The sequence below is a fragment of the Petaurus breviceps genome, unplaced genomic scaffold (genome assembly GCF_028583685.1).
Source record: "Petaurus breviceps papuanus isolate PSGF00001 unplaced genomic scaffold, PetGlider_PUasm1.0 38, whole genome shotgun sequence".
NCBI lineage: Eukaryota > Metazoa > Chordata > Mammalia > Diprotodontia > Petauridae > Petaurus > Petaurus breviceps.
Window position 1 is genome coordinate 253,306 of NW_027186304.1, and position 27,919 is coordinate 281,224.

General features: G+C 38.1%; 1 protein-coding gene and 1 long non-coding RNA gene across 3 annotated transcripts in view; one reads left to right on the forward strand and one right to left on the reverse strand.

Annotated features, from left to right (window-relative positions):
* FBXO15 (F-box protein 15) overlaps positions 1–24,950 on the forward strand; it is a 90,614-nt gene extending 65,664 nt beyond the window's left edge. For both annotated transcript variants that reach the window (XM_069099559.1, XM_069099560.1), the window contains exons 9-10: positions 21,082–21,206; positions 24,590–24,950. In XM_069099559.1, coding sequence (XP_068955660.1) covers positions 21,082–21,206; positions 24,590–24,859 — 395 coding nt within the window. In that variant the 3' untranslated portion in view covers positions 24,860–24,950. The remainder of the gene's footprint in view (positions 1–21,081; positions 21,207–24,589) is intronic.
* On the reverse strand, positions 4,937–8,144 carry LOC138170308 (uncharacterized). The gene is made up of 2 exons (XR_011170567.1): positions 5,666–8,144; positions 4,937–5,590 (listed from the first exon to the last, which is right to left on the reverse strand). It is a non-coding gene; the product is annotated as an uncharacterized lncRNA (long non-coding RNA).
* Positions 24,951–27,919: the final 2,969 nt, after the last annotated feature.

Genomic DNA, 27,919 nt, shown 5'->3' on the forward strand with positions numbered 1-27,919 from the left:
CTCACTGCACCACCTAACCGATCCTTTCAATTGTTTTTAAGAAAAGTTTGTGATCACTGAATCTGTAATTTTTCAGAACTTGCCTCTTTTTTTTTAAACCAATTATAGCAAAAACTAAGAGCAAATCTCTGTGCAAAGATCTCTTGCCATCTAAATTGTACTTTTGATCTCTTCTGTATAGGGACAGTGTAGCTAACTAAGCATTTTCTCTCTACTGCTAAGTATATCTCTTATTTAGGAAGTGGGATTGTTCAGATCATGGCTATGGATATCATTGTTGATGTAAGAGGATGTTGCTGTGTATGAATGATGTGTCTATCTAATTCTTGCTCCTGGTCTTTTTTGTATTTAAGGTAGAGGGAGAAAAATGAGGCTTTGATTTAATGGATATTGGAAGCAGTTTTGTATTGCAATATAGGAATAAACCTATAGTTATTTAGTCAGTCGCCCTTTCTGTTTCTGCATAAGCATTTAGTTAGATTTCCATGATCATTTCGGTCTCATATCTTGTCTGTGAATTTTGAGAGTAACAGGACCTCAGAAGAGGAGAGAGGAAGTGATCTTATTTTTCAGAACTTTAATATAAAATGGATTAATTATGCTGTCAAACATTTTTAACCATTGGACTTATTAGAGGTGGTATACATCTAATTTGGTGTCATTTACTTTGTCTACCCTTCATTTTTCTCCTTTTATTCCTTTTCTCTGTAGGGAAAAAGCTGTTCCTTATATTTTTATTTCACTTGGAACTACCTTAAGAACTAATTGTAAAATATTGTGTCACACACACACACATCCCCCCCCCCCCTTTTTAAGGTTTGGTTTTTTTTTGTCAGGGTTCTTTGAACCATTTTTAACTGCTCATGGATGCATTGAATAGCATTGTGGAAGCCTACTTGTTTCAGGCACTATACCATAAGCTATACTTTCAAGGTTTTCCAAAAACCAGGGCTTGAGGCTTTGCCTCTTAAGGCAAGTTTCATAGAACATACATTCCTTCATTCTGCTTTTTTTTTTTAAAGCAATTGGGGTTAAGTTACTTGCTCAAGGTTACCTGGCCAGTTATTTTGTGTGGTTGCTAAGTATCTGAGGCCAGAACCGATCCCGGGTCTCCCGACTCCAAGGCCGGCACTCTTACTCACTGCGCCGCCTGGCTGCCCCTCCTTCATTCTACTTTTAAGGTATTCATGGTACTTTCTGTTTTATTTCTCTCTAAAGTTATTCCTCCACAACTTTAATTTGCATGGTACATTCATAAAATTCTGTTTGTTCATTCCCTCATTAATGTTGCCTTCATATTTGTTATATTGAATTATAAAAGATTCTTCTTTGTAGTTCAGGTATTTCTACTTGCACAAAATATTTTAGGCTTTGTACTACCTGTTCTCTCTCTTGCCTATCGACTCACATTAAATAAGTGGTAGACCATTACTTGGTGTATTTCCATAGATGATTAGGGGAAAAGGAAGAGAACCTTTATGTTCAAAAATGTTTATAGCAGCTCTCTTTGTGGTGGCAAAGAACTGGAAGTTGCAGGGATGCTCATCAATGGGGGAATGGCTGAGTAAGTTGTGGTCTATGATTATGATGGAATACTACAGGCTGTATTATTAAGGAATGATGAGCTCAGCGATCTTAGGAAAACATGGAAAGACGTGAAATAATGAAGAGTGAAATGAATAGAACCAAAAGAACATTGTATACAGCAACAGCAACAATTGTTTTAAGAACAACTTTGAGTGAATAAATTATTTTTATTATATAAATACTCAAATTAACTATAAAAGACATTTGAAGAAAGATACTATTTGCATCCAGAAAAAGAATTGATAAATAGAAGTGTGTTTAGAATAATTTTACACACACATACACTTACTCGCATCCCTCTATCTGTCTGTCTATCTTTTTAGCTCTCTGTCTATTCATATGTACCTATTTCTTTTTAATGTCCCATCTCTAGGGCAGGGGAAAGGAGGGTAGGAAAAAAATGTACACCATAATGTCGTTTTACATTTGAAAGGAATAGCAAGTTGTGCGTGGTAGTTTCATGTACAATCATCTTTTTAAAAATATTGTACTATGTTATAGAAATGATGAGGTGGTGGGACTTAGACCCCAAAAATCCTTAAGACCATGTCTCTGAAAGGAACTCAGCCCCTCCCCTCCTTGTGAGAAAATTTTCCCTTGTTGCAGGCCTGACTCAGTAATTCCCTTATTAGAGCAAACAGGGGTGTCTGGCCCAAGGATTTTTGTCCCTGACTGGCCTAAGGGCTCTTCCTCCCTCCAGATCCCCAAGGTCCATGTCTCTGACAACTCTCTCAGTGTCTGGTATACTCCCTATACTTTTGTATCCATAGCTCCCAAAGATACCTGGACCCTTAGATGACCTAATTAGCATTCCTGCATTTCTTTCCCATTCCAATTTTCTATATAAGCTCTAGATTCACCCCCACTGAGGTGCAAGCTCCTCAAAGGAACTTTGCCAGCTTCTGTTGGCTTCATAACAAACTGTCTCTTGACGGAAAGACGGCTTGAGTGTTTGAATTTATTCCAGGCAACTGTGCCCTGGCATTCTTGGGGACCCAGCACCCCAAACCACCATCCCCAACCTCTTTAAAATACTTGTTTTATTCAACATATATGTGGTAATGTAATAAAAAATAAAAGGGCAATTAACAAAAAAAGATGAGTAGTACAGCAGCCATACTTTTTTAATTGCTTATATGTGCCATCTGTAACCAGTGCATTTTTTTTTTTAAGCAATCGGGGTTAAGTAACTTGCTCAAGGTTACACGGCCAGTTATTTCTGGGTGTGGTGCTGAATGTCTGAGCCCAGGATTCAATCTCCAGGTCGATCCCAACACTGGAGCCGGTGCTTTTACTCGCTGAGCCACCTGGCCGCCCCTAAGCAATTGGGGTTAAGTAACTTGCTCAAGGTTACACGGCCAGGTGTTTCTGGGTGGGTGCTAAGTGTCTGAGCCCGGGAATCCATCTCCAGGTCTTCTCAACACTGGAGCCGGTGCTCTTACTTGCTGTGCTACCTGGCCACCCCCAGTGCATTCTTAATACTTTAGCTTATAACAGTTGCCATTGACATCCTGAACTTTAGCATTCATGACATGATTTTTCTGGGACCATGCCACACTCTTATATTCTTCCTCTGTTATTTGGTCTTGCTTCCATCTTCTGTACTTTTGTTTTTAAAATCTAAGTTGTTGGCTGAATTCCCAATGCATCTGTTATTCTTTTCAGGCAAATGCCAGTTTCTCAATTTTTTCTTCTCACTCGAATTGTTTCCATACTCGAACTTCCCTCATCCCCTCCTGGACTGACCACCCGAAGCATAATACTTCATGGTATCCTACCTAGGTTTCTTCTGAATGCTTTGAAATCTGCTTTCCCCACATTATGTGTGTCAGACTGTGTTCAGATTTCCTCTCCTCTGTCACAAACACTAGGAAATGTTCAGTTCCTTTCAGAGTTCCCCTCATTTCCACTCCAGCAATCAGCTCCTCCCTGATACTGAGTATCAGTTCCAGAGTAGAAATTCTCCTTGTTGGTTCTTCTGCCTTTTGAAAGATGAAGTTACTACTAAGGAAAACTGAGACATTATCAACTGTTCTGCTTTTGGTACAGAGAAAGAGAGTTCCAGCAGATGTATGGATGATTGAAATCCCCAATCAGTACTATGTCATACCACTTCCTAGGTGTGCGGTAACCTGTTTCTCAAACTTCTTCATTATGTATTCTTTTTGTCCTTGTAGTGTGTCGAACACTATAAAAGTAAAATCACTTCTATTTTTCCTTCCTCCGACTTTGACCTCAAACTTTCCTCCTGTTAGATTTCCTCCTATAATATCCTTCTTAATACACAGTGCTACCCATTCCCCAATCTTTTACCGTCTCTGTTTCTTTTGAATAACGTATGCCCCGTCATGGGGTTCATTTCATCAAATCTCAAGAATACTTATGAAGTAAATTTGCCTTCTTTTTTATTTTGCAACCTCTAGTTTCTCTTGGTTAAAGGAGAAGCACAGATTAATAAAAAATAGGAAAGATGACATCTGAGTAATGATTTTAAAATGAAATAAAAAGTTTGTACAAAGCCTGCTTTCAACTACTATAAAAGCATGAAGGATTGTACAAACACATTTCATGATAATCATTCCTAAATTTAGAACTAGTTCAGAAAAGGTTTAGTACTACAGTATGTGTGGGAGGAGGCATCTAGGTGTTTGCTGGGTCTGGAGACAGGAAGGCCTGATTTCAAATCTGATCTCACTAGCTGTGTGACCCTGGGCAAGTCACTTAACCACTGTTTACCTCAATCCACTAGAGAAGGAAATGGCAAACCTCCAGCATATTTGTCAAGATAACTCCATGGATATTATCGGGGTATTATGGTCCCTGGAGTCACAAAGAATCAGACACGATGGAGAAGCAACAACCAATGTGGAGGAGACCCTTTTTTTGACCCTTAGAGAATGGGAAAGAATAAGGAATTCCGAATAAAAACCATAGATAATGCTGTTACTGTTGCCAGCTTTCATTCTGGGTTTTCTTTGAAACATGTTTGTGTCTCATCTGCACCTCCTTATATCTCGTGCCGTTTGTTTCCCAGTGTCGCACACTATTTTGCCAGGAAAACGTAATACAGTTTTTTGTTTAGTACATACTGATTAACTGTTATGTGCGAAGAGAGCATCATGCCAGTTTGGTGGGGGAATGCAAAGAATTTTGAATCTTGAAGAGACTGTAGAGATCAACTAATTTAACACCCTTAAGTCATGGATGAGAAAATATGGCTCAGGGAAGTTGTCATTTGTCTAAGAGCACACATCCCAAGGATAGGACTCAGATCTCCTGGCTTCCCAGTGCTTTCTAATGAGACATCTGCTTTTAAAGAGATTGTAATGTAATGCCAAGCAAAGGCAACTTCCCAGGTTCAAAATACCAGCATAGGTGCTCTCTATTTTATTCAGTAACAAACCCAGAACAGAGAAGATCAAAACATGACATCATTCAAAATACAGCATTTACTAAGTGTGATTAAATAATCTCCAAGTACTACCCCACCCCAGGACTTTCCAATCATTCAATCAATTACAAAGTCTCTGTTCCAAATACTTCTCCACCCCTAGGCTATACCTTAATTAAGTCCACCGCAAAGCCCCTCTTCTCAAATGGAGATTAGTTTCCAAACATAAGTAAAATACATTCATTTGCTCAACCATAGAACACAATAAGGTCAAAAGTTCCCCACCCCTGGATCACAATTTAATCTACCCCAGAGTTACATCAAGTTTAAACACAGCACTTAATACCCAAATGGAGGTCTTTTCTTCATCTTGACACGAGGCAAGTTCTCAGCAATCTTAGTTCCTGGGGAGACAAGGCTTAGCAAGGCCATAAGATACATTGCCAGTCCCTTCATGAATTTATCCTCTGTCTGTAGAACAGTCCTAGAACCCCTGAACACATTAGCAAAGCCCTCTCCCAGGATTTCTGTAAACATACAACAAGAAAATCCTTCTTCAGGGCTTCTGAACCAACAGAAAGGCTCCCAGACCCCTGCAACAACAGCACTGTCCTTCACCAGTGGACAGTATTCATTCTGTCTGCCGGACAGTCTCCAGACCCCTGCAACAACAGTACTGTCCCTCACCAGTGGACAGTATTCACTCTCTGTCTGCAGGACAGTCTCAGGCCTTCTTAACCAAATGCCAGGTTCCAGGACTTCTTCAACAGGACAGTCTTTCACCAGTGGACAAATCTGGCAAAATAACATCAAAACAGACAGACAAAGTACCAGCAAAACAGCCATGTCTCCTCAGTCCTTGGCAGCTCAGGGGGCAGGTCTCAAAAGTCCAGGGCAATTCAAAGCGGCCACCAGCAATCTCTTAGTCTCTCTCTCTCCACGAGGTGCTGCTTCCAAAAAGAACTTCCGCCTCTCTCTTGTCTCTCCAAATCTACATCACCAGCTCCTCCCACTTCAGGACTTTCTTTTCACATCAACAAGCCCATCCCACAGGTGGGATTAACAAACTCTGGGTTTTAATACAATCAATTTGAAAACCAAGCCAATACAGGGGAATCTTTAATTGCCATTACTATCACAGAGATTTCCCTGCTTTTAGAATTTTTTTTACTACTAATTCAAGAAGTCCTTAGAGTAAAATAAATCATTTCCCTTTTCTACTTTTGATTCTAGGAATAGGGAGTGATTTTACTTTTTCCTTTAATACCATATTATGCTCCAGACAAGAGAATTATAGTCTTGTTTGCCAGTAAGACTATTTGGTAATTCAATTAAATGAACATTTATTAAATGCTTGTTATGTACAGAGTAATGTGTGAGGAACTGGGGAATTCAAAGACAAAATTAAAGCCATCTGTTCCTTAAAGAGATTACTTTCCATTGGAGGGTGGAAAGGAGTGGAGCACAGCATATATTTTTCTGTTTGGATAGTGTAGTGTGAAGGAATATTTCAAATTATATCCCATCCACACGTCATTCTTTAATGATTCTTTTTCATGTGCTCATGTATATTCTCCACAGAGCATGAACTCAGTGTATTCCGGGTCCTTTCAGTCTTCTTCATATCTGCATAGGTATCAGTGAAGCACACAAGATTTCCATGCCTTATATTTGCTCATTTTATTTAACTGGCCTCAGTGATATTCTCTTTATGAAGCTTTTGGTACACAGTTCTTTGTTGATAATATGTATAACCTATTCACACCCACAACACATCTTTCCATTGACTTTGGATGATCTATAACTTAAGTACTTTGAAGGCCTAATTGGTACCCATATAGCACCACTAGAAAAATATCAGTGTTTAAAAAATGGGCTTTTGTCTTAGGGGAAAATTTGGGGGTCATCAAAAACACTGGGCAGTTTTCTAAATGCATTTAATTTTTTTCTCTTCCAAGAGGAAGATTTTGATTTTTTTTAAAAAATTTTTGATTGTGCACCCCATTCATTGTTGATCTCTATCCAATGGTCTGGACAATAGATATTCTTCATTTGCTCTGCTTTTTAACTTTATGGATAGTTATGCTATTCTACTGAGTAATTATATATCCCTTTTAGGAGTTTTTACATTTTTATAATTTTTAAGTTACAATTTTAATGTATAATCATTTTCCCGATTTTAAGTTCTTTGCCTTGAGGGTCTCAAAGTTCATGATTGTGTTTTGGGGAGAGCTCAGTCTTCATCATGTATAACAGGTCTTGTAGAGTCCTTTGTCTACTTTATATAAAACCAAGGTTGTGAAGGGCTAGCTGACTAAGTAGTTTAAAATAACATCTCCCTTGGAGCATCCAGATGGAGTTTACAGCATGTAGCCAACAAGGCTAATTCTATGGACAGTGTCTTAATATACCCCTGAAAATGGCTTTTATACGTTAAAGGCATTTTGCATTGTAGGTGGGGCTAAAGGTTCATCTTATTTTCTATGTAGCAAACACATGTAGAAAATCCATCTTTGTTTGGAAAATATACCTATAGAGTGCGATGATTTTTCTAGATGGCAGTTACCACATTTCACTGGCATTTGTGGATCTCCTAAGTGAGGAAAGTCAAGGATCCTATATATTCTCTAGAAGCAAGTTGTGTTTACTTTACATTCACGAAAAATTAGAAAGCCTACTTATATATGTACTATAGGATGAGTTAAAGAATTCACAGATTTGTTGGTCAAATACAGAGGAACTGAGTCCTATACCCAACAAGAGTAGTAATTGAGGATTTTATGTCATCTACAGCCTTTGACAGTTTTTTTTGTTTCATTCTCTGAACTTTGTTTTCCAACTTAAAAAAAAATGTATCTTCCTTATGCCTTTTCTTGACTTGAAATCGCTGAGTATCACAAAATATGTTGAATTACTTTTGAATCGTACACAATTTCTTGACTTCCTCATAGATTGCAAATAGGAGTTACCACTGAGTGCAATTTTTATTTATAGTTGCTAATGTTGGTGGTCTAAAAATCTTTGTGATTCTTAGTATCCTCTACCCTATTTTCTACCACTGTACTGTTGTTACTGAAGAAGTAGAAGGCAGCTCTACAGGCATGTAGTATGTTATAGATTCTATTCTTTTTCATGGTTTTTATAGCTAGAGAATTTATTGCCTAGTGCCTCCTTGGTGATGTTTTCCTATATTTAGCCAGACTGGCCTTCAGAAAATATATGATGTCCATTTTGGAGAGTGTACTTTAAGCCTTTTCCTAAAATATAGGCCCGATTGATTATTGGCCCCTTGTCACCTCCAGGATCAAGTACAAATTCCTCTTGTTTGATGCTCAAAACTTTTCACCGCCTAGGCCCTCCTCTCCAGTGTTCTCATAGTTTCCTGTTTGCCGGTTTTCTTTGATCCAGCGATACTAGCCTCCTTGCTATTTCTCAAACAAGACACTAGATCTCTTGGCCCTGGGCATTTCGTCCAGCTGTTCCTTATCCCTAGAGTGTTCTTCCTTCTCACCCCCACTCACTGGTTTCTTTTTTAAGTTCCAACTAAATCCCATCTTCCACAGGAAGCCTTTCCGTATCCATCTCAATTCAAGTTGCTTTTTTCTCTTCCTATTCATCCTGGGACATGGCTTGTTTGTACATGTTCATTTACTTCTTATCTCTCCCTCCCTTAGATTGCAAACTCTTTGAGGGCAGTACTGCAATTTGCTTCTTTCTGTATCTATAGCACTTACCACAGTACTTGGTACATAGTGGGTGCTTATTAAATGTTTATGAACTGACTGATTGGTCTCTCTAGTATTGTAGAATCTGCCAGATTTTGCACAATGTTAGTGTAGTTATTAAGAACCCAGGGTCACCTTCACACATATATAAATAGAAGATAATTTGAGAAAGGGGAAATGGTTAAGAGAGAGATGGAGGGGCTTTTTATGTTTTTATTCATGCAGTAATAATTTGGAGTATCAGAGAAAGCTTTACTGAGGAGGTAGCATCTGAAGTGAACCCAGGAGGGTTCACAATATTCCTGACGAAGAGAGAATGCTTCCCAGGTATAGGGATAACAGATTTCAGAGAGGAAGGATTTTGCAGACTGAGTATAGGCAACACCTATTTCTGTGGTTCAGTTTTTTTGAAACAGAATGCAGACAGGAGAGTAATTAATTATCAAATAAGGCTAAAAAGTAGCTACCTTATGGAGCTCTCAGACATCAGAGTTTGTATTTTATCTTAGTATAAGACTTTTCAGTATAATTGATTTCCTTCATAATCTAGTGTATTATTCATTTAAATACATTATTCTGCGATCTCCATGGGTTTCACTGGTTTCCAGAGGGATTCATGACATAAAAAAGGTTATGAACCCTTGTCCTTTAGAGGTTTTAGGGAGCTACTGAATTTTAAAACAGGGAAATGACATGATTCGATGGTTGCCCTAGGAAGATTATTTTGGCATCTGGGTGGGAGAAGTATTGTAGAAGAGGGAGACTGGAAGCAGGAAGATCAATAGTTGGCTATCACAGTAATTCAAATAAAGGATAATGATGGCCTAAACTCTTGGAGAGTAAAAAGAGGGGGACAGATTCGAGTGATTTGTTCACATGGAATCAACAAGATCTGACAATTGTTTGACTTGTCTGTTCTTTTGCCATTTCCAGAGGTGACTCCTCTGGAAGGTTATGAATATAGACTGATGTGAGAATTGTGGTGACCTTGATATAAATAATGAAATTTGGAGGCAAGACAAGTAGAGGGGTAGGTGGAAAAGAGAATATCAATTTTGGACATTTTTTCATGAGATCACATTTAGGACAAATAACTGATATGGGGCCTAGAATTCAGGACAGCGATTAGGGTTAGATGTATAGATTTAGAAGTCTGCTTCTTAGATGTGACACTTGAATCCATAGGAGTAGATCCATGGGAGAATGTATAGACTAAGAAGAGAAGAGGGCCCAGGACAGACTTTGAGGGATAGTCATCTAAAACAGTACTTTTTAAACTATGGGTTGTGACCCCATATGGGGTTGTGACCCACACACAGTTTAAGAAGCACTGAAGAGTGACAAAATTTTAAGAAACTCTGATCTAAGAGAACAAAAGATAAATGATTATCCACTAAAAGAACTAAAAATAATCAAACAGGTAGGCAATAACCTAAGAGAGAGTAATGTCATTGAAACAGAGACAGTAACTCAAAGAGGAGAGGTGGTTAACAGTGTCCAAAGGTATATAAAGGACAAGAAGGAGATTGTTTCCTTTGAAATAGTTATTAACCTTGGATTGAGTGATTTTAGACCACTGGTGGAGTTCTAAGCTGTGCTATAAAGGGTTGAAGAGTGAATGGGATGTATGTAAATCAAGACAGAACCTGTATACCATTTTTTTTTTTAGAAGTTTATTTCTGAAACTGGAAGGATGTCAGTCACTTGAGGAGACAGTGGATGGTTAAAAAATATTTAAACTGTATTATAACATAATTGATTTGCTTTGTAATCATCTGTATTATATTTTATATTTAAAAACATTATTCTGAGGAGTTCTTAGTTCATCAGATTGTCCAGGAGACTGTGACACTGGAAGGGTTAAGAATTTCTGTTGTGAAGGAACAAATGTGAGGCCAGAGAAAGTGGGGTGATGGATTGAGGGAGTAGGAAAGGATGGAGGGGCTCAAGTTTATAGTGAGGAGGGGTATGAAATTGAAGGAGAAATAAAAAGACAGAAACCTGTGCTTAGACAGGGAAATATCAATGACCAAATTAGGGTAATGGTGTGTTTCAAAAAAGTCGAGTCCAAGTCAGTAAGCAGAGTAAAAAAGAGAAACAGAGATCAGACTGTTGTATTAGAATGAGGATTGGACTGGGAGCGAGAGGACTTGGGTTCAGCAGCACCAGTACTGCCACCTAACTAGCTATATGATCATGTGCAAGTCACACACTTTTCCTGGACTTATATTTTCTTATCTGTCAATGAGAGAGTTGGCCTCCAGAGTCCCTCCCCCCCCCTTTTTTTTTAAAGCAATTGAGGTTAAGTAACTTGCTCAAGGTTACACGGCCAGTTATTTCTGGGTGTGGTGCTGAGTATCTGAGCCCGGATTTGATCCCCACACTGGAGTTGGTGCTCTTACTCGCTGAGCCACCTGGCCGCCCCTAAGCAATTGGGGTTAAGTAACTTGCTCAAGGTTACACGGCCAGGTGTTTCTGGGTGGATGCTAAGTGTCTGAGCCCGGGATTCGATCTCCAGGTCTTCTCAACACTGGAGCCGGTGCTCTTACTCGCTGTGCTACCTGGCCACCCCTCCCTCCCAACTCTTAATATTCTTTCGAAAGTTTGTTGTTTGTTGTTCTTTGCTCTCAATGAAGACCAAAATGACATCACTATGCGAGTGTCAGGTTTCAGCATGTCTGTGTAAAGCCACTCACAAGCAGCTCTCCTGAGGACTGCTGCTGTGCATGGATTTAAGGATCTAACAGCATCGTATAATGAACTCTCTGTTTATTCAGTAATAAACTAAAGCATAGCATTCAAAATAACATAACTTACTACTAAGGTAGGCACATAGTCTTAAGCAAAGCATGTCATTCATTACATCTTACGGTCATCTTTAAGAGGTAAGAGAAAATATAAGCACCGTACATCCATAGGTTACAATAAGTTACAATCTCATCAGTCAATACAGAGTATCCAAATAGTTTTCTTTCATCTTAACTTAGCCTGATTTACAAACCCTCTGCTCCTCCTCCCCAGGCTGACCGCTCCGGCTCTTATTCACAGGCGGGCAGCTCCTGTTCTGTGTCTCTGCTAACAGGGACTGTTGCACTCCAAACTCTTTGCAGTTTCTGTTTCTAGGAAGACAAAGCTTAACAGAGCTACAGCAGTGTTTACACACATTACCAGCACTAGCATCTCAATTCACTTTCTTTCTGAGAAATCAGCACAGATCAACAGAGTGCTTCTGTCTGGCAAAATACACAGATCAGCAGTGCTTCTCTCCAACAGAGATTAAAATCAACAGGCAGAACGCTTCTGTCTGACCAAGTAACACAGACCAACACAGAACAACCGAGTGCCGGCATCACAGCATTCTCTCTCTCTCAGCTCCGCTTGCTTCCAGCTCTGTCCCAGCTGTTCTCAGCTCTGCTCCTTCCTGCTTTCACCTTCCTATTCCACTCTTTTGGCAAGCTCCTTCCACCGTGGGCTCTATGTGATTACTTTAGGCTTATTAAGAGTTGAAAGGTCTTCAAGTTCCCTTAGATCTATTAAGGGCAGCACATATTTATATACTGTTTCCAACTGGGACTCTTGATACAATCAAAGGCAAGGCTCAAAGGCTCTTGACTAGCTAAAATAAGTAAGTAAAGTACTCCTTTGCTTGCCATTACAGTCTGATTGTGATGATCTCAGAATTCTCTACCACAGGTTGGACACAGAGAGTCTGTGTGAGCATTTAGGGTGAATTCTCTAAATTTGTGTACATCGCACCTCTTTTGAACTATTTCAGTTCTGCTTTGCTCATAGAGCACAGCACCTTCCCTGATGTGGGCATGCCATGCTGAGTGATCCGGTACCAGTGCCTCCCATGTCACACAATCAGTTCCAAAGTTCTTAAGAGTGTCCTTGTATCGATTCTTCTGACCACTGTGTGAATGCTTGCTCTGTGTGAGTTCTCCATAATATAGTCTTTTTGGCAAGTGTACATTTTGCATTTCAACAACATGGCCAGCCCACTGAAGTTGCACTCTGAAGCAGAGTTTGAATGCTTGGCAGTTTAGTTCGAGTTAGGACCTCAGTGTCTGGTACCTTTTCCTGCCAGAATCTTCCTAAGACAATTCAAATAGAAGTGATTCCGTTTCCTGGCATGGTACTGGTAGACTGTTCGGGCACATAACAATGATGTCAGCACAATGGCTCTGTAGACCTTCAGATTGGTAGTCAGTCTTCTCTCTCATACTTTCCTATGTTCTCTATGTAGTGCATCTGATTGTGAAGGATTTAAAAACTTTGCTGAAGAGGTTGCAGTTGATGCGGTAGGTTATTGGAAACTATTGTAGGTTTTTGAATGGGGAAATTATATAATGAAAATAGTGGCATGTGAATTGCTACGGTGCCTCAGTGTGGCATGTAATTGACCCTTTTATTATTTTTTTTGAAAGCTGTGTCAGCAGAAAGCAAGAAAAGGCTGTATGTGTGGGCCAAGGACCAACCTAGGTAATTTTGGAGAGGATTGTCATAAAAGGCTGCCAATCAAGCAATGGAGATTCTGAATATAATGATTAGTGAAGATTATCTGACTCTTTTTAGTGGATCTATAATGTATGTTAATGAAATGAATATACAAACTTATGAAATAATGGATCTTTTGAATAAATTTTGAGGTCTGGCCATGAGAAGATTAGAAATGAGAAGAGATGCAAGTCAGGGAGACCATCTAGGACACTGTTTCTGTAATCCATATGAGATAACATGAGCCTGCACCAGAATAGTGAAAGTGAAATGGATAGAAAAGAAGTGATTCTGAGATAAACGAGACAGAATAACTGCCAGGCCAGACTGGTTTAAGGAGTGAAGAAGAATCAAAATGATGTGATTTTTTTATAGGTTGGTAGACTATTCTGTCTAATCATTGACAGAAAAGAAAGGGTAGCATATTTAGTGGGAATGACAAGTTTAGTTTTAGATGCTGTTTATATGGCAAAAACAAAACAGAGGATGTCCCATGGACAGTTAAAAGGATTGCTGTGATGTTGGGGAAGCTATTGGAACTTGGCATAGGGGATTTTTTTATTAGCTCCCTTAAATGAAAAGACTTTAAAAATACTGATTCTGTGAAAAGAATTGTGTTGGATATCAGCTTAGAAGGAAGAGTTGAAACTACATTTGTGAATGAATTCATCAGTGCAATATATGATAAGGAAGAAAATATGAAGATAGCTTATTTTGGGGAGCAATCATAGTGAGGAGATAAGGAGAAAACAATTACAGAAAGATTTAAGAGGGAAGTAAGAGAAGCAGAAAAGTACTATGTCATGAGGGCTACAGTAGAAAGAAGTAGGCTGGGCTAATGGAAAGAAATCAAGTTTCAGAGTCAGGAGATCTTAATTGGAGTTCTCGCTTACATTTACTGGTATTGTGGCCCTGGATAAATCATTTAACTTAACCAGTACTCAGTTTACCCCAACTATAAAATAGGGTCAATGATAATATCGCTTATTTCAGAGAGTAGTTTGTAAGAAAATTGATTTTTTTTAAAGCATAAAGCAATGTAGAAATGTGAGGTGGTTAGTTCTCAATTTTTAATTTGATTTTTGACAACTTTTCTAATTTAATTCTAAAGGTTTCTTGATGTGAGCATTAATACATATCTAATAGCTCACTTTCATTCACTTAAACTTGTATCTTTAAATACTTTGAAATATAGGTAGGAAATTCACTAGTGTAAATATGAAACCAGAAATGGAAACAGTATATGTAAAACAAAACTATTATAACAACATCAGAAATTCAACATGAAATAAGCAAAAACAATATGAAATAAGAGATCTGATTCACTACTAGAGGCAAGTAGGTGGTACAGTAAATAGTTAATTGTTTGTATATCTTGAATACTTAAATCTGGGCCTGGAATCAGGAAGACCAGAGTTCAGATGTGGCCTCAGACCTAGCTATGTGACCTGGGCAAATAACTGCTGTCTGCATCCATTTTCTCCAGTGTAAAATGGGGAAAATAATAGCACCTGCCTCCCAGGATTGTTGTGAGGGTTAAGTGAAATAATGTTTGTAAAGTACTTAGCGTTTAATTGTTACTTAACGAATGCTTGTTTCCTTCCTTTCTGTTAGTTGAATATTTTTTCTTTGATTTTTCCCTCGACTTTCATGTATGTGTACATGTGATGATAGTACTATGTAGCTTTGAAACTGAAAAACTTTTAAATGATCATTCCCTACTGTAAGTTATTACAGAGTAATGGTGAAAGAAGTCCTGACCTCTAAGAGAAAACATCGTTCTAACTGTGTGATTCTCTAGTAATAACAAAATAAAGACATTCTGTGATTACTAATGGGAATTAATATCTATTAACTCAGACAATTACCATTCAGAAACTGTTGGTTTTTAATCATGGCCATTTTCTACAACCTGGTAAGTCTGAACGACATTCAAAAACAAGTGACTTTTTCCTCTTTGGCAGCGGTCTGACTCATCCCTGCCCTGGTCCTACTTAGTCCAGAGTCTCTTGATTTTGTGCATGGTTGTGCAGTAATAGAGCAGGGCAGAGTCACATCTGGTTCATTCAGAATGTCATTGTTATTTCTCCTCAGGAGGCATCACTGCTTTACAGGCTTTTTCCTTTGCTCCCATTTGGCCTGCTGAGACAACAGTGTAGCTGTTGTTTGGCAAGGGTCAGGGTTTATCTGGCATCCTTTCTGATGCCTGGGGAAAGGAGAGGTAAGCTGCATAGTTCTTGCTAATTACTCAGCAGCAGCAAAGGGAGTGTGCACAGTCTGTGTCTTTGGACTAGAATGAAGACTTTCAGATAATTACAGCTTGACTCACTTTATGTGGTCTATACTGTTAATGTCTTCCAGCAGTGCACAGAAATATCTGTCTTTAAAGCGGCTATCTTCCTTAAAGCAGGCCATTGTGTCACAAGGGAGGCAAACAGGGAAGCAGTGGATTCCATCTATTAACTCCCCTTCATTTGTGGAATAGTGTATGTGATCACCACAGTAGGGCTTTTACTGGCCATACATCTATATATACATCACCTTTTTTGTGTTCTGTCGCTTATTCCTCTCCCTATTTATCTGTTCACCTGTCTTCTGACTTAAAGAAGCTAGACTACATATCAGTGAAGTGAGGGTAAAAGGAAATTTAATATAGCCTGCTTTTCTTCATCACTTTTTGTCATATTTTGCCTAGTAGACATATCACTTAGCTTCCTTCAGGTAAGTTTCTTTTTCTTTGGGGACCACGTGTCTGTCCTAAGCTAAAAGATGTGTCTAAATGGTAGAGCTACCTAAATCTGGAGCCAGTTAGAGACAGAAGGGAGTGCTTTTCTAGTTTATGAAGACCCTCAGTTGCTGTACTCACCACTCTTGCTACCTTTCTTTGATTTCTACTTGTTTTTCCTCAACCGTTTTCCTGAGGCTTTGGTGAAGAAGGCAGATAGAGGTGCCATTTAGTGACTTGGTGGTCTTACAGTCCAGGGTTCCTCAAAGACCCATTTTTATGTCGTCTCCACAGTGCTGCCTTATTTGCTGTTGTGGCACTTGAGCTTATTGGAACCTAGTTCTTGTTAGTCATATGAACTGTCTCTCCTCTTTCATATTTCTCCCAGGAATACCCTACTTCTGTCCAGAGAGTATAGCCAACTACAGAACGGTCAAGGAAAAAAAAAATCTCCACTTTTGCTCACTTGGTCTCTTTGTTTTCTGTGGCTTAGCCCTAGAATTCTGGAAGGCAAAACAAGCCTTTTTTTTAAAGGATATGCCTGTTGTTACCAATCCTTAAACTTTACTACAAAGTATGAGGCTAGGGGACGAGGATACAGTTGTAAGTATACTTTTTTATTCAGAAAATATAGCTGAAAATGTTGTACTGTATTTTAGGGTAAGGACAAGAGTTGAATTCAAAGGTGCTTTATGTAGAGTTTGAATATTTTTAGTAAAAGTTGACTAAAATAATTTTAAAATGTTTTAGTTTCTTTGAATAAAAATGATTTTTATGATTGAATATTCACTTTTTAAAAGTTCCCTGGGTACATATCCTAATGAAATGTGCTACTTACGCCTTTGACTAAGGTGCTACTTATGAATTTATCACCGCTATTTGTTGAACTGTGATTCTGTGCCAGATGAGATGGTAGGCACTGTCAGGCAATAAGCATTTATTTCATGCCTACTATTTGTGAGGCTCTGTATTAAGCACTAGGCATACAAAGAGAGGCAGAAGACAGTCCCTGCCCCAGGGGCTCATAATCTGATGGTGAGGGATATGAAGAGGAAGAAAGCCATGCTGCCAAGGAATTGGTTTTTTAGAAAAGATAAAGCATTGTATGAAGTTCTGACCTCTGTAAGTGACTTAAATATACTGTTCGCTCTAAAAATTGGCAATTGATAAAGATAGACATTGATTTTGTCACCAAATATTAGAAGAATTTAACCCAAGTAAAGCAGTTGCCTTAGCTAGGAGTCCCCAGTACGCCCAGAAAGCCACTTATCTAGCAAGCCTTTGATCTCTTTGCCGGGCAGAAATCTGATGCAGTAAAGGGCATCAGCAATTAGAATACAGAGTCATTTACAGATTGTTTGGAGGATGATAGCAGAAGTTTACAAAGCAGTATCACTTCATGAAAGAGTGCAAAGCTGTGGAGAGAGAAGTGAGCTTGCAGAACAACTGGCATGACATCCCTCAACCAACAATTAGGCTCCAAACCAGGCATGCACAACCTGTGGCCTGCGGGCCTCTTGTGGCCAAAGGATTTCGGGTAGTTGGCAAAAAATGTAGAGGATGCAAGCTGCCCGAAATCCTTTGTGCCCGTGGACCAATAAGCATCCTGTGGGGCCTAGGCTGTGCAGGCCTGCTCTAAAAACTGTAGCAAGTGCTGGAGTTAGGAAGAAAAAAAGGAAAAACAGCTCCTAATCTCAAGAGACTGAAATTCTAATGGAATTTACATTAATCAAATCATTCCAGAAGTATTCATGTTGTTTTTTGTCCTTCATTTTTGAAGAGGCCCAGTGGCCCTCATGGAGTGATGTTCTGACTCATGAGTGAATTGGATTTAAGGGAGAGCACCAAGTCGTCTGCCTCACTCTCCCTTCCATAGTCATTGAAGTTCAATGGCAGGACAGAAGTTAAGATGACTGGTGACAGCTCAGGATAACCTTGGTGTTTTCAGTGTGACCAAGCTGTAAGCGCTCCACAGTGCCTGCTGCTTCAGTTGCCTTCATGACTGTTGGGAAAAATTGTTCTTATTCACCCATTCTTTGGAGGAAGTCTTCACATGCTTAGGGTGGACACCCCCTTACCTGTCATTGGCAGTTTTGAGGCCTCTTGGTAACCCTCAGCCTGGTTTAGCCTTTCTGCCAAGAAGGTTTACTAAGATGGGCAATTTACATGACGACCAAAATAATTTAAGGGAAAACACCATAGAAAGAATTCGGAATTCTCATCAATGCATTCACTAATCATGGCAGTATAGCTGGTAGAGAGGAAGATACTAAACAATTGCCTTTTTTTAAGTCAGGGAGGATTTTACCAAAAAAAAAAAAAAAGAGGACATCAAAATATATTGACCCATATTTCTCCTTTGTTTGAGAGCTTTGATATCTCGGTATTCTTGGTGAAAAACAGGAGAAGGAAAGAAACTGGTAGTGTTCCCAGATGATTTTCCGTAACAGACCACATCTCTACAGAAACAAAACAGACAGGAGAGAATATAAATCTATGGAGAATGTAGATTGTTATTGATTGATTACAAAATAGCATATGACTTGGTAGGAAAAAAGTTTACTCTTAAAGGTTTTTATCCAAATAAGCTCTTTTATGAATATGTAAAGATGGAAGATCTTTTGATTGATCTAGCCAGAGAGGACTTTTTTTTTAGTGACCTGATTATCCGTATTTCACAAGGAATATCATGGAGATGTGTGCTTGCCAAAAGTATTCACTGCTGTCATGGAGAATGTCCTACACAGAGTCCAAATAGAAAAAAAGATACTCATTGGCTACGAAATATTCTAGATGTTCCTGTTCATAGATAACATTGTGCTGCCTCATCAGTGAGAGTCACAGCAAACAAGACCTTAAAAGAAGTGTGCCTATCTATCATAAATGAAACCAGAAGTAGAGGCACCCCTGTTACTCAGATTATGTGATGCAGTTGGGTGAGTATATCATTGAGTTAGTCCATCTTTACATGCATCTGCGACAGCCATTGCAGATAGATAATAAACCAGACCCGGAACTGAACAGAAAAATGGGAATGGATTGAATTTAGGAAATTATGTAGCGCTTCAGCAGTATGAATCTGTTTCCAACAAACCAACCAATCTTTTTAACATCACTGTTCTTATGATGATATCATGTGATTATAAATCATAGAACATGATCACTATAGTCTCCAGAGTTCCAGAATTTCAGGTGACACGGAGACCAGTAGAGAGCTGCATCATGGGTACAAGTAAATGAAGTTTTAATTCCAGACAGTGACTTGCATAAAGAGCACAATATTAAAAAAATTATCAAGAATTTATAACAAAGTAACCAAACCAATCAAAATAAAGATCAGTTATGTAATGAGAGAAAAGGGTAAGATAAAAAGCTAAACTGGACCAATGCCCACAAAATGTTAAAACACTTAGATTTTAGGTTAGTTGGACTAGGTCAGCAACTCTCAACCTTTTTTTTTTGTCATGGCTCCTTTTGGGAGTCTGATAAACCCTGCTCTGAATGTTTTTAAGCACATAAAGCAAAGTTCATAGACTGCAAAAGAAAATATATCAAAATATGATTATCAAAAGTTTTTTTTTTTAAAAAAACACAAAGTCATGGACCTCCAAATTAAGGCCTGACCTAAAGGAAGCCTTTCAGATCCTTGAGTATATTATTTTTGGAAGACTTACAGGCAAGATATTGACAAAATTGCACCGAATGAGAAATGTGGTTATGGGTTGTGTTCTTCACCTTGAGGCAGCTAGGTGGTGCAGTGGGTAGGGCCCTAGGCTTGGAGTCAGGAAGAGACAGGAGTTCAAATTTAACCTTAGACTAACTATGTGACCCTAGGCAAATCACTTAATCACTGTTTGCTTTAGTTTCCTCACATGTAAAATAGAGACAATAGAACCTATTTCTCAGATTGTTGTGATGTTTATGTATTTGTACATAAGTGCTTAATAAATTCTTCCTTCCCTTCCTCCCTGTTGGAGGTGGTATCCCATCACTGAAATCATAGATCAGAACTTGTGTGTGCATAATGTATGTGTATGTAAGTCCATAAGTATAAATGTATCTGTACACATATATGTATGTATGAATGCATGTGTGTATGTATGTAATTGTTAGGTGAGCACAGATGAGGGAAAGATCATTTCTGGGGACCAAAAATAGGAAGTAGTACAGGAAATTATTATATCTTATCCTGCTTCTTTTCTTTGAAATATCTGATCTGCTGATACAGCGTTGGTTTAGCTTTACATGGTTTAGTTTTACAGAATCATTTCGAGCTTTTTGGTTCATAGCTTACTTGTGTGCTCTGGACCTCTCTCATTTTCTAGTCACCTAGTTCTGATGATGCTGGCTTTTTAGCCATCTTATTGCCTCGTGGCCATTTCTCTTATTGCTGCTTTATCAAACCCTTTGGTTTCTTTTCTCCAAAATCTCTGGGTTCTCTTTTCTTCTGAACTTTCTTAGCAGATCCTTCAGTCACAAGGGGACTATCTACTGGTATTTTCTTCCTTTGTCTTTGTAGACATGGAGCTGTTTCCATATTTTCCCACTCTTGTCAGATTAGAAGATTGTATTGTTCTCTTAGCAGCCCCGTAGTTGCTGACTAGTGATGAACAAGATTACTGGTTTCCTTCCCCTTGACTCTTCTCCAGGCCTCTGAACTCTCATTCCAAGGATCCCACAGGCAGGGATATACCAGCTCATACTAGTTTGGGGGAGCTAATGATTATGTTTTCAGCGTGAACATTTATTTACATTTTGGAAAATGGCAATTGCTACACAACGGGGCTTGATTTATTGTTTTGTTGATTGTCTAGACTTAACGTGGTAGAGGAAATTATAATAACACAGATTAAACTTCATTGTATCATGTGCTGACTTTTTTTTCCTGGAGAGCTGCTTGTTAAATATTTACTATCTCACCCTTGCCCTCACTTGACCCAGGCAAGGTTTCTGGCAGTTTTTCCCCCATTTTGTCTTAGTTGTATCAATGTTCCTAGCTTAGATAATTTAGACATAACCACATAAGATACTTCTGATATGAAAAAAACATATAAGAAGAAAGAGCTAGGTAAAGAGAATTTGAAAGCTAAGAAATGACTAATTTGTGATGTACTATGTTGATATTCAGTAACTATTTTTAAAAAAAAACTTTTCAGATTTCATTAAAAATGGATATATGAAGCTCATCGTTATAAGTTTTAAAAACAATGCACAGCATTTACCTCTCATTGGAAAAGTTGGCCTCTGTTGGAAAACAGATGTTTTTGCTGGTTGTATACAGGTAATTGTTTTTTAACTTTCTACAGACTCTTCAAGGTATCTGGGTCATTGTTTAATAAAAATGTTCATATTTGCCAAGTCTCTACTTTTCTATCCTCCCCAAGTATTACAAAACCCTATGCATAGTATACATTTAGAGCCAGAGGGACCTCAAAAGTCATCGTTTTACAGATAAGGAAACTAAGAGCCAGAGAGGTGAAGAAGCTTGTGTAAGGGTTACACGGGTACCCTCAGGGCAGCAAGGCTGGGATTTGAACTCAAGTCTTCTGACTCTAAACTCAGTGCTCTTTCCACTGAAATCTCTCACCTTTTGAGGGGGCTAGGAATGTTTTAAGGTGTTTCACTGCTCCCCCATTATAGTTCCAGAGTGCCCATTTTTATTATTTCTTGTGCCTGCCCATATTCTCAGCCCCATCTTTAACTTCGTAACTGGATTCTGAGGTGTACCGAGGTGTTTGGGAAGATAAGGATGAGCTTGTATGTAGTATGCAGCTTTAGGCTACTAAACAATAGTGATTCCATGTTGTTTTTACTTCCTGCTTTCCTTGTCTTGGGAGGGTAGCAGCCAGGAAAAGAATGCAAAAGACTACTGAAGACCCTCAGATCAGAGAGGGGAAATTGATTTAAAGAGTTATTAGTCTATTTGAATTACTAGGCTTCTTTTTAAGAATACAAATACAATTTGGGAAATTGGGCCCATTGGTGATTCATTTCCTTAGTCCTGTTCAGTGGAAAACATGGTTTGTATGACTGAGACTTGGAGTGAAAGAGAAGGAAAAGGTGAAAGGAAAAAATGGAGACTTTATTAGCTGTCAGTGAGGCTAATTTTCCTGGGCTTCTACTTTCCTCTCTCTCTTTATTATGGCTACTGAAGGATTCTCCTACTATTTACAAAATGTCAGAGTTGGAAGGGACCTCAGGGACGATTGAGTCCAAGCCATACCTGACCAAGAACCTTTCTGCAACATCCCCAGTAAGTGGAAATGTAACCTCCACTTTAAGATGTCTCGTGAGGGAGAGCTCATTATTTCCAAAGACAATTTATTTCACTTTTGGATAGCTCTAATTATTAGGACATTTTCAATACATTCATCCTAAAACTGCTTCTTTGTGACATTCACTCATTTTCTTAGCTCTGTCCCTTGGAGAAAAGGTGTCAGACGTATAACCTGCAGCCCGCAGTGCTCCAGGATGCTGTCTGAACCACGTTAAAATGCAATTGGGAAATACTTAACAGAATAAAAATACAATAAAACATATATAATAGTAGATTTTAAAACTAAGTCAATATGCGACACAGCTGGAAATTTTATGTCCCTGACTGTAATCTAGTGTCCTTTTTATTACACTAGGTTAAAACTGAAAATTTTTTTTCCCCTGAGATTAACATTTTACATGGAAGATCATATCTGTTGGACTGTCAGTAGTACCTGATCTGTATAGATGAGTATAAAGGATGAGGTCATTTCTAAGCATACTTTAGAAATGCTTCTGTTGATATAATTAATGATGACAATATATGTGTTTGTATTTAATGAACATTCACTAAGTACCTACTAAGTGCTGGGCACATTTTTATGTTATTTCAGAAAATGTAAAAGGTTAAGTCAACCCTAGCCTTCAGTCTAGTTTAGAATCTGATATTTTATCTATTCTATTGCTACATATTCATTGGTCCCTTCAGTACAGTCAACCTTGGCAATGCCTTTCCTGTATTTACGGCATTTTTTATTTCTGTTTTATATGAAGAAATATATTCCATATACAGATTTGAATATTAATGTTTCTAAATAAATGTGTGAGATTTGGCATCACCTTTAGTTATTAAAATATATATAGTTAAATTAACAGTTTATTTTCAGTTAAGAAAATCTAGAAATACGTGAATTGGGGGATAATATAAGATTTGCCTTGCTTAAAGCCCTTTTATACAGGTATATTTAAGTTATGGAGTGATATTCCAGCTAATTAGTGAGGTGATATTACATTGAATGTGTATAGACAATAAATCATATCTGTAAAAATGGAATTTCTCCTTGGAGAATTTGACGCTCCATGTCTAATTGCCATAGCTTGCCCGAGTAGACCTTTGTATCTGACATATTGCATGGTAAGTAGGGCTATTTGTGCAGAAAATTGATATTTAAACCATTTGCACATTTAGTTTTGACTGCTACTTAGCTGTTAGTCTTATAGCTAAGGGAGATTGATTTTGGGCCAGAGTTTAAAAAAACCTAGGCCTTCTTTGGTACTGTTAGAACTTATTTCTGCTATGGTGCCTTGCACATGAGAGGCACTTAAATATTTGTAGAATCAATGAGATTTTAGAGGTATTCATATTGATTATACTGATTTGCCTCAAAATTGGGCCTTACTCCTCAAAACTACCCACTGGAAATTATGATGCAGAATTGGTATTTTCTTCCTCTGTGGCTCAGTTGTTTGTACATGAGGATAAGAGGAATGGGAATGGAATAGGGAGAGTAAGAACTACTTAAAATTGAGAAAATTGAGAAAGTTGAGAAAATAAAATTCAGTTCTGGAGTGAAAACCAAGCCAATACAGGGGAATCTTTAATTGCCATTACTATCACAAGTGTGGCAGAGGATATTAGTATATTATTAAAGTAAGTTTATTATGCTGTCCCTGTTCAGTTTAAGGAGATATTTTGGAGTGGGGAGTAGGAAAGGAAGATAAATTTTAAAATGACCTGAGCATTTCCTCCTCCTTTCTCTTGAGATCTTTCTATTTTCTCAAAGGCCTATTAAAAATTAGATTGATTTCTTTCATTCCTGATCTGTTAGATGCAACAGGACACACCTTACAAAACATGCCTGAAAGAGTTATCTATCCTGCACATTTATGATGAGTGAGGCCCGATTCTAAATGTGTCTCCCCTTGGACAGGTGGTCTCCACAAGGCTTTAAGTCCTCCCAGCATAGTATTTAATATTCACTAAATCTGATATCATGTTGAGACATTGGATCAAATGATCTTGCAGCTAGAATACATAAAGGATCGGAGTTTCAGGGATAAAAGAGACCTTAAAAAGAATCTAATTCAACCCCTTCATTTTATAGAAGAAGAAAGTGAGTTCTTGAGGGAGAAAGTTACTTGACGGCAGAACTGATATTAGAAATCAAATTGCCTGTCTCCTATAGATGCCTCTCATTCTCACTAAAGGAATTAAATACAAATCTCCTACAGCAAGGTTGAAAGCAAAATATTTTTGAAAGTTTGGGATGTCTTGAAAATGACTGCCCTCGATTTTGATTTGGAAGCTTCTAATGCAGAATTTTCTCAATAACTTTCAGAAGTCTGGGCTAATATTATCTAATTAAGTACTAAAAGTATTTTGTAATTTTCTTTGTCTTTATTTTGTAGAACTGTTATATGATGGATGTAACCCTTTTGGATGAAACAGAGAAACCATTTTGGTGTTTCAGTTCCCCAGTTTGCATGAGACCTGCTACCAGACCTTCTGACTTTTTTAATTACAGAGGACGTCACTTTTATGTAACCTACATGGACTCAGTAGGAAAAGTGAATTTGGAGCTGGTCTGGATGGAAGAGACAGAAGAATACTATGTTGTTAGCCTGGCTCTTTACCTAAGAATAGAAAAAGTAAACAGTTGGTTTGGAACAAACTACTGACCATCAGCTGGCAGGAAATTATTTTGCTTCTTAGTTTTTTTTGTTGTTGTTGGTATTGTAAGTTAAAATAAAACTTGTACCATGATTGCAACAGCATGTCTAGTGCCTTTAATGTGGAAAAATATAAAGTATGGTTATTTTTGCATTGTTTCTTTGGATGATTTCTGAGATACTAAAATATATGAAAAATAAATATCACAATAAAATCTTCCTGTAAAGATTGTGATAAAGGAAAGATATTTCTATTTGTTATCATCTGGAATGATGATATAATGCTATGTAAGTAAGCATGGTTCATCTAATAGCATATAATCACTAGTGCTATAAATGTATTTTCTAAACTGGCAAGAATTCAGAACATCAGGATAATATTTAAGTATCAACTTCACTAAGCTCTTTAGAACTAGAAGATATTTATGGTATTTAGCGAGTCATACTAGTAAATTTAATCAAGTATATAAATGGCCTAACTCATGGGAAGAGATGTCTCTTAAATCATTGGAACAATTTATTATTATTTAAAAGAAAGCATCGTATAAGTGGCCTTAAGAAATTGAGACTTACACTAGTTCAAAAAAAGATGAATGTGGTAAAAAAAAAAAAAAGATCTCTCAGGTAAAAAGATCAATATAAAATACCTCTTTGTGAGTGAATTAAAGGTGCTTTAGATTTCAGAAGTTAAATAAATGAAAGTAAGGTGGCACACATATGATGACATTTCATCTTTTAAGGTTGATAATAATTTTTGTATTTAGCAAACAGTTTATTGAACTGTTTATTATAGTTCATAATATATAGTTCATAGTTATATGAACACTTTATTCACCTTGTCTTATTTTTACCTATTCAAAAAAGTACTCATAAGTAATTTTTTGGTGTCATGCTATTTCTTCCACTGAGACTTAATATTCCCACTTTTATATTAGATTCACTGAATAAGTTGGTTGAAGCAAATACTACATTATAACCTTTAAGTCTTATAACTCTGGAGATATTAAGTGTGATAGATAAATGATCAAAACATAGAATCATTGGTATGGTGATTATTCTGGGTTCTCTTAAGGCTCTTATCAGTGGAACACAAGCTCTGGCAGATCTTACTAATATGAAAAGTCTTTAACTATGGTCCTGGTGAGAGCCTTTCTATCTGTTTTCCAAAAAATCATCTACAGAAGTGTAAGATCAATTCATCACTAAAAAGTCACTCAGGTTAATAGGATTTGGGACACTGCAATTTGAGGTAATATGAACTTCAGTGAAATAACATCTTTTAAAGTATCCACATAAAAGTATATTTTGATCATAAAGTGTGGATGTGTTTCACACATGGTGCTCAATAACTCACTATGGCCGTGCTGTTAGGGGATGACTTTCCTACTAAACTGTGGATGCGGAAGTGGGCAACAGTGTGGGATTTAACACTGCGGTATTAATGAGCTTGTGCTTTTAGCTAATAATAATAATTAATGAGTATTGTGCTTTTAGCTAATGAATTGTCTATCCAGCCAATCATGAATAGCTCAGTTGAAGAGGTCAACCAGTTGACAGCTCTGGGAAAGCAACTTTTCAGCCCTCTCTCCTGTATCTTCCATTCTCTTCTGATCCCCCTCCCCTTCCCACCCCAGTTTATCTGCCAAACCCTTAGTTTCTGTGGTTGTAATGTTGATGGGAGTTGAAAATCTTCACAGTCCATTAACAGGCCTCACATGGAGCCCAACTAGAAAAGGGTGATTAGGGAAGGCTTGTTTTTCAGGGAGGTCAGCGCCTTTTGTCACTTTGTGATTAGGTAGTGGGTTACCAGGGCTGTGATGTCCTCAGGCTCTGAAGAAGGGTGTATTTGCTTAGTGGTGAGGTTTTGCTTTGGGGCTCACTTACTGGAAGTGTTAGACAAGACTCTGGGCAGCCGCCAAGGAGGCCCCACCAAACCCAGATGCTTGTGCTTCTCCCTCTGGTAACTATATATGTATAACTTTGGTCAGACAGCTGGAAACCTTGTCTGTTGAAGTGTGTTATTTTTTCTCTGTAATTTTTCTGCTTGTAATTTCTGTTTGTATTTTCTCTTTCAAGTTCAGGGTGCTGACTTTCCCCCCCTGAACTAAGTAAATGATATATCTGTAATTAAAGTAAGATTGTTGACCCCTTTAAAGTTGGCTTCCTTTAGAAAAGCAGAGCAAAGAACCTATGCTAGCAGCCATGCCAGGTATGCCAATAAGGTGGTCATTGCCGTGGTTTAAATGAGAACCTCCTTATTCCCAGCATGTTTGTATTACATGTACATATGTAAAAGGAAGAGATATATACATATATTCACACATATATGTGAAAAGAGACTTCAGTTGATATATATGTATACTTGTATAGAAACCTACGTGTGTGTATACACACACATATATGTATGTATGTGTATATATATATATATATATATACACACACACACACCTAAACATATGCACGTATATACATGTGTTGTGTGGTGGCTGAAGCAGATGCTGTGGAGCACTTAAGAGCTTTGTCAGACATGGCAGACACTATCCACTGCATCCGAGGCCATGGCCAGTTGTCTTGACTTTGGTCCTGATGACGCAGGAAGAAAGAATGAAACTGTTGACTTTATACACCTCTGCTTCACTTAAATACAATTCATGTGCAAGTCAAGACATTATCTTTGATGTCATTGGTCTTTGAAAAGAAAAGATGAACAAAAACAACCAGTCTGCTTCTAGCCTGGGCTCCACAACCATTATTGAGGGAATTGGTCACTGGAGAAGGGGCCTACTTTTGTAGCTACCTCCGTCACTGACTGCTGACCAACTGTCATCATTACATAGTTAAGCCAGATAGCCCCAGCAGTGCCTGCATCTTGTCAGACCCTCAGTCCTGCTTCCAGCCCAACTTCCACAGCTATTTTCTGTGAAAACAGTCCCTGTAGAGATTCAACCTGGGATTAGCTTCTGCAGGTCCTGGAGCCTCTGAATCTTCAGTAATTGAAAGTTACTGAAGATGCAGAAAAATAAAGTTCTCATCACCAAAGACCTTTGCATTGTCAGATGGTTCAACATC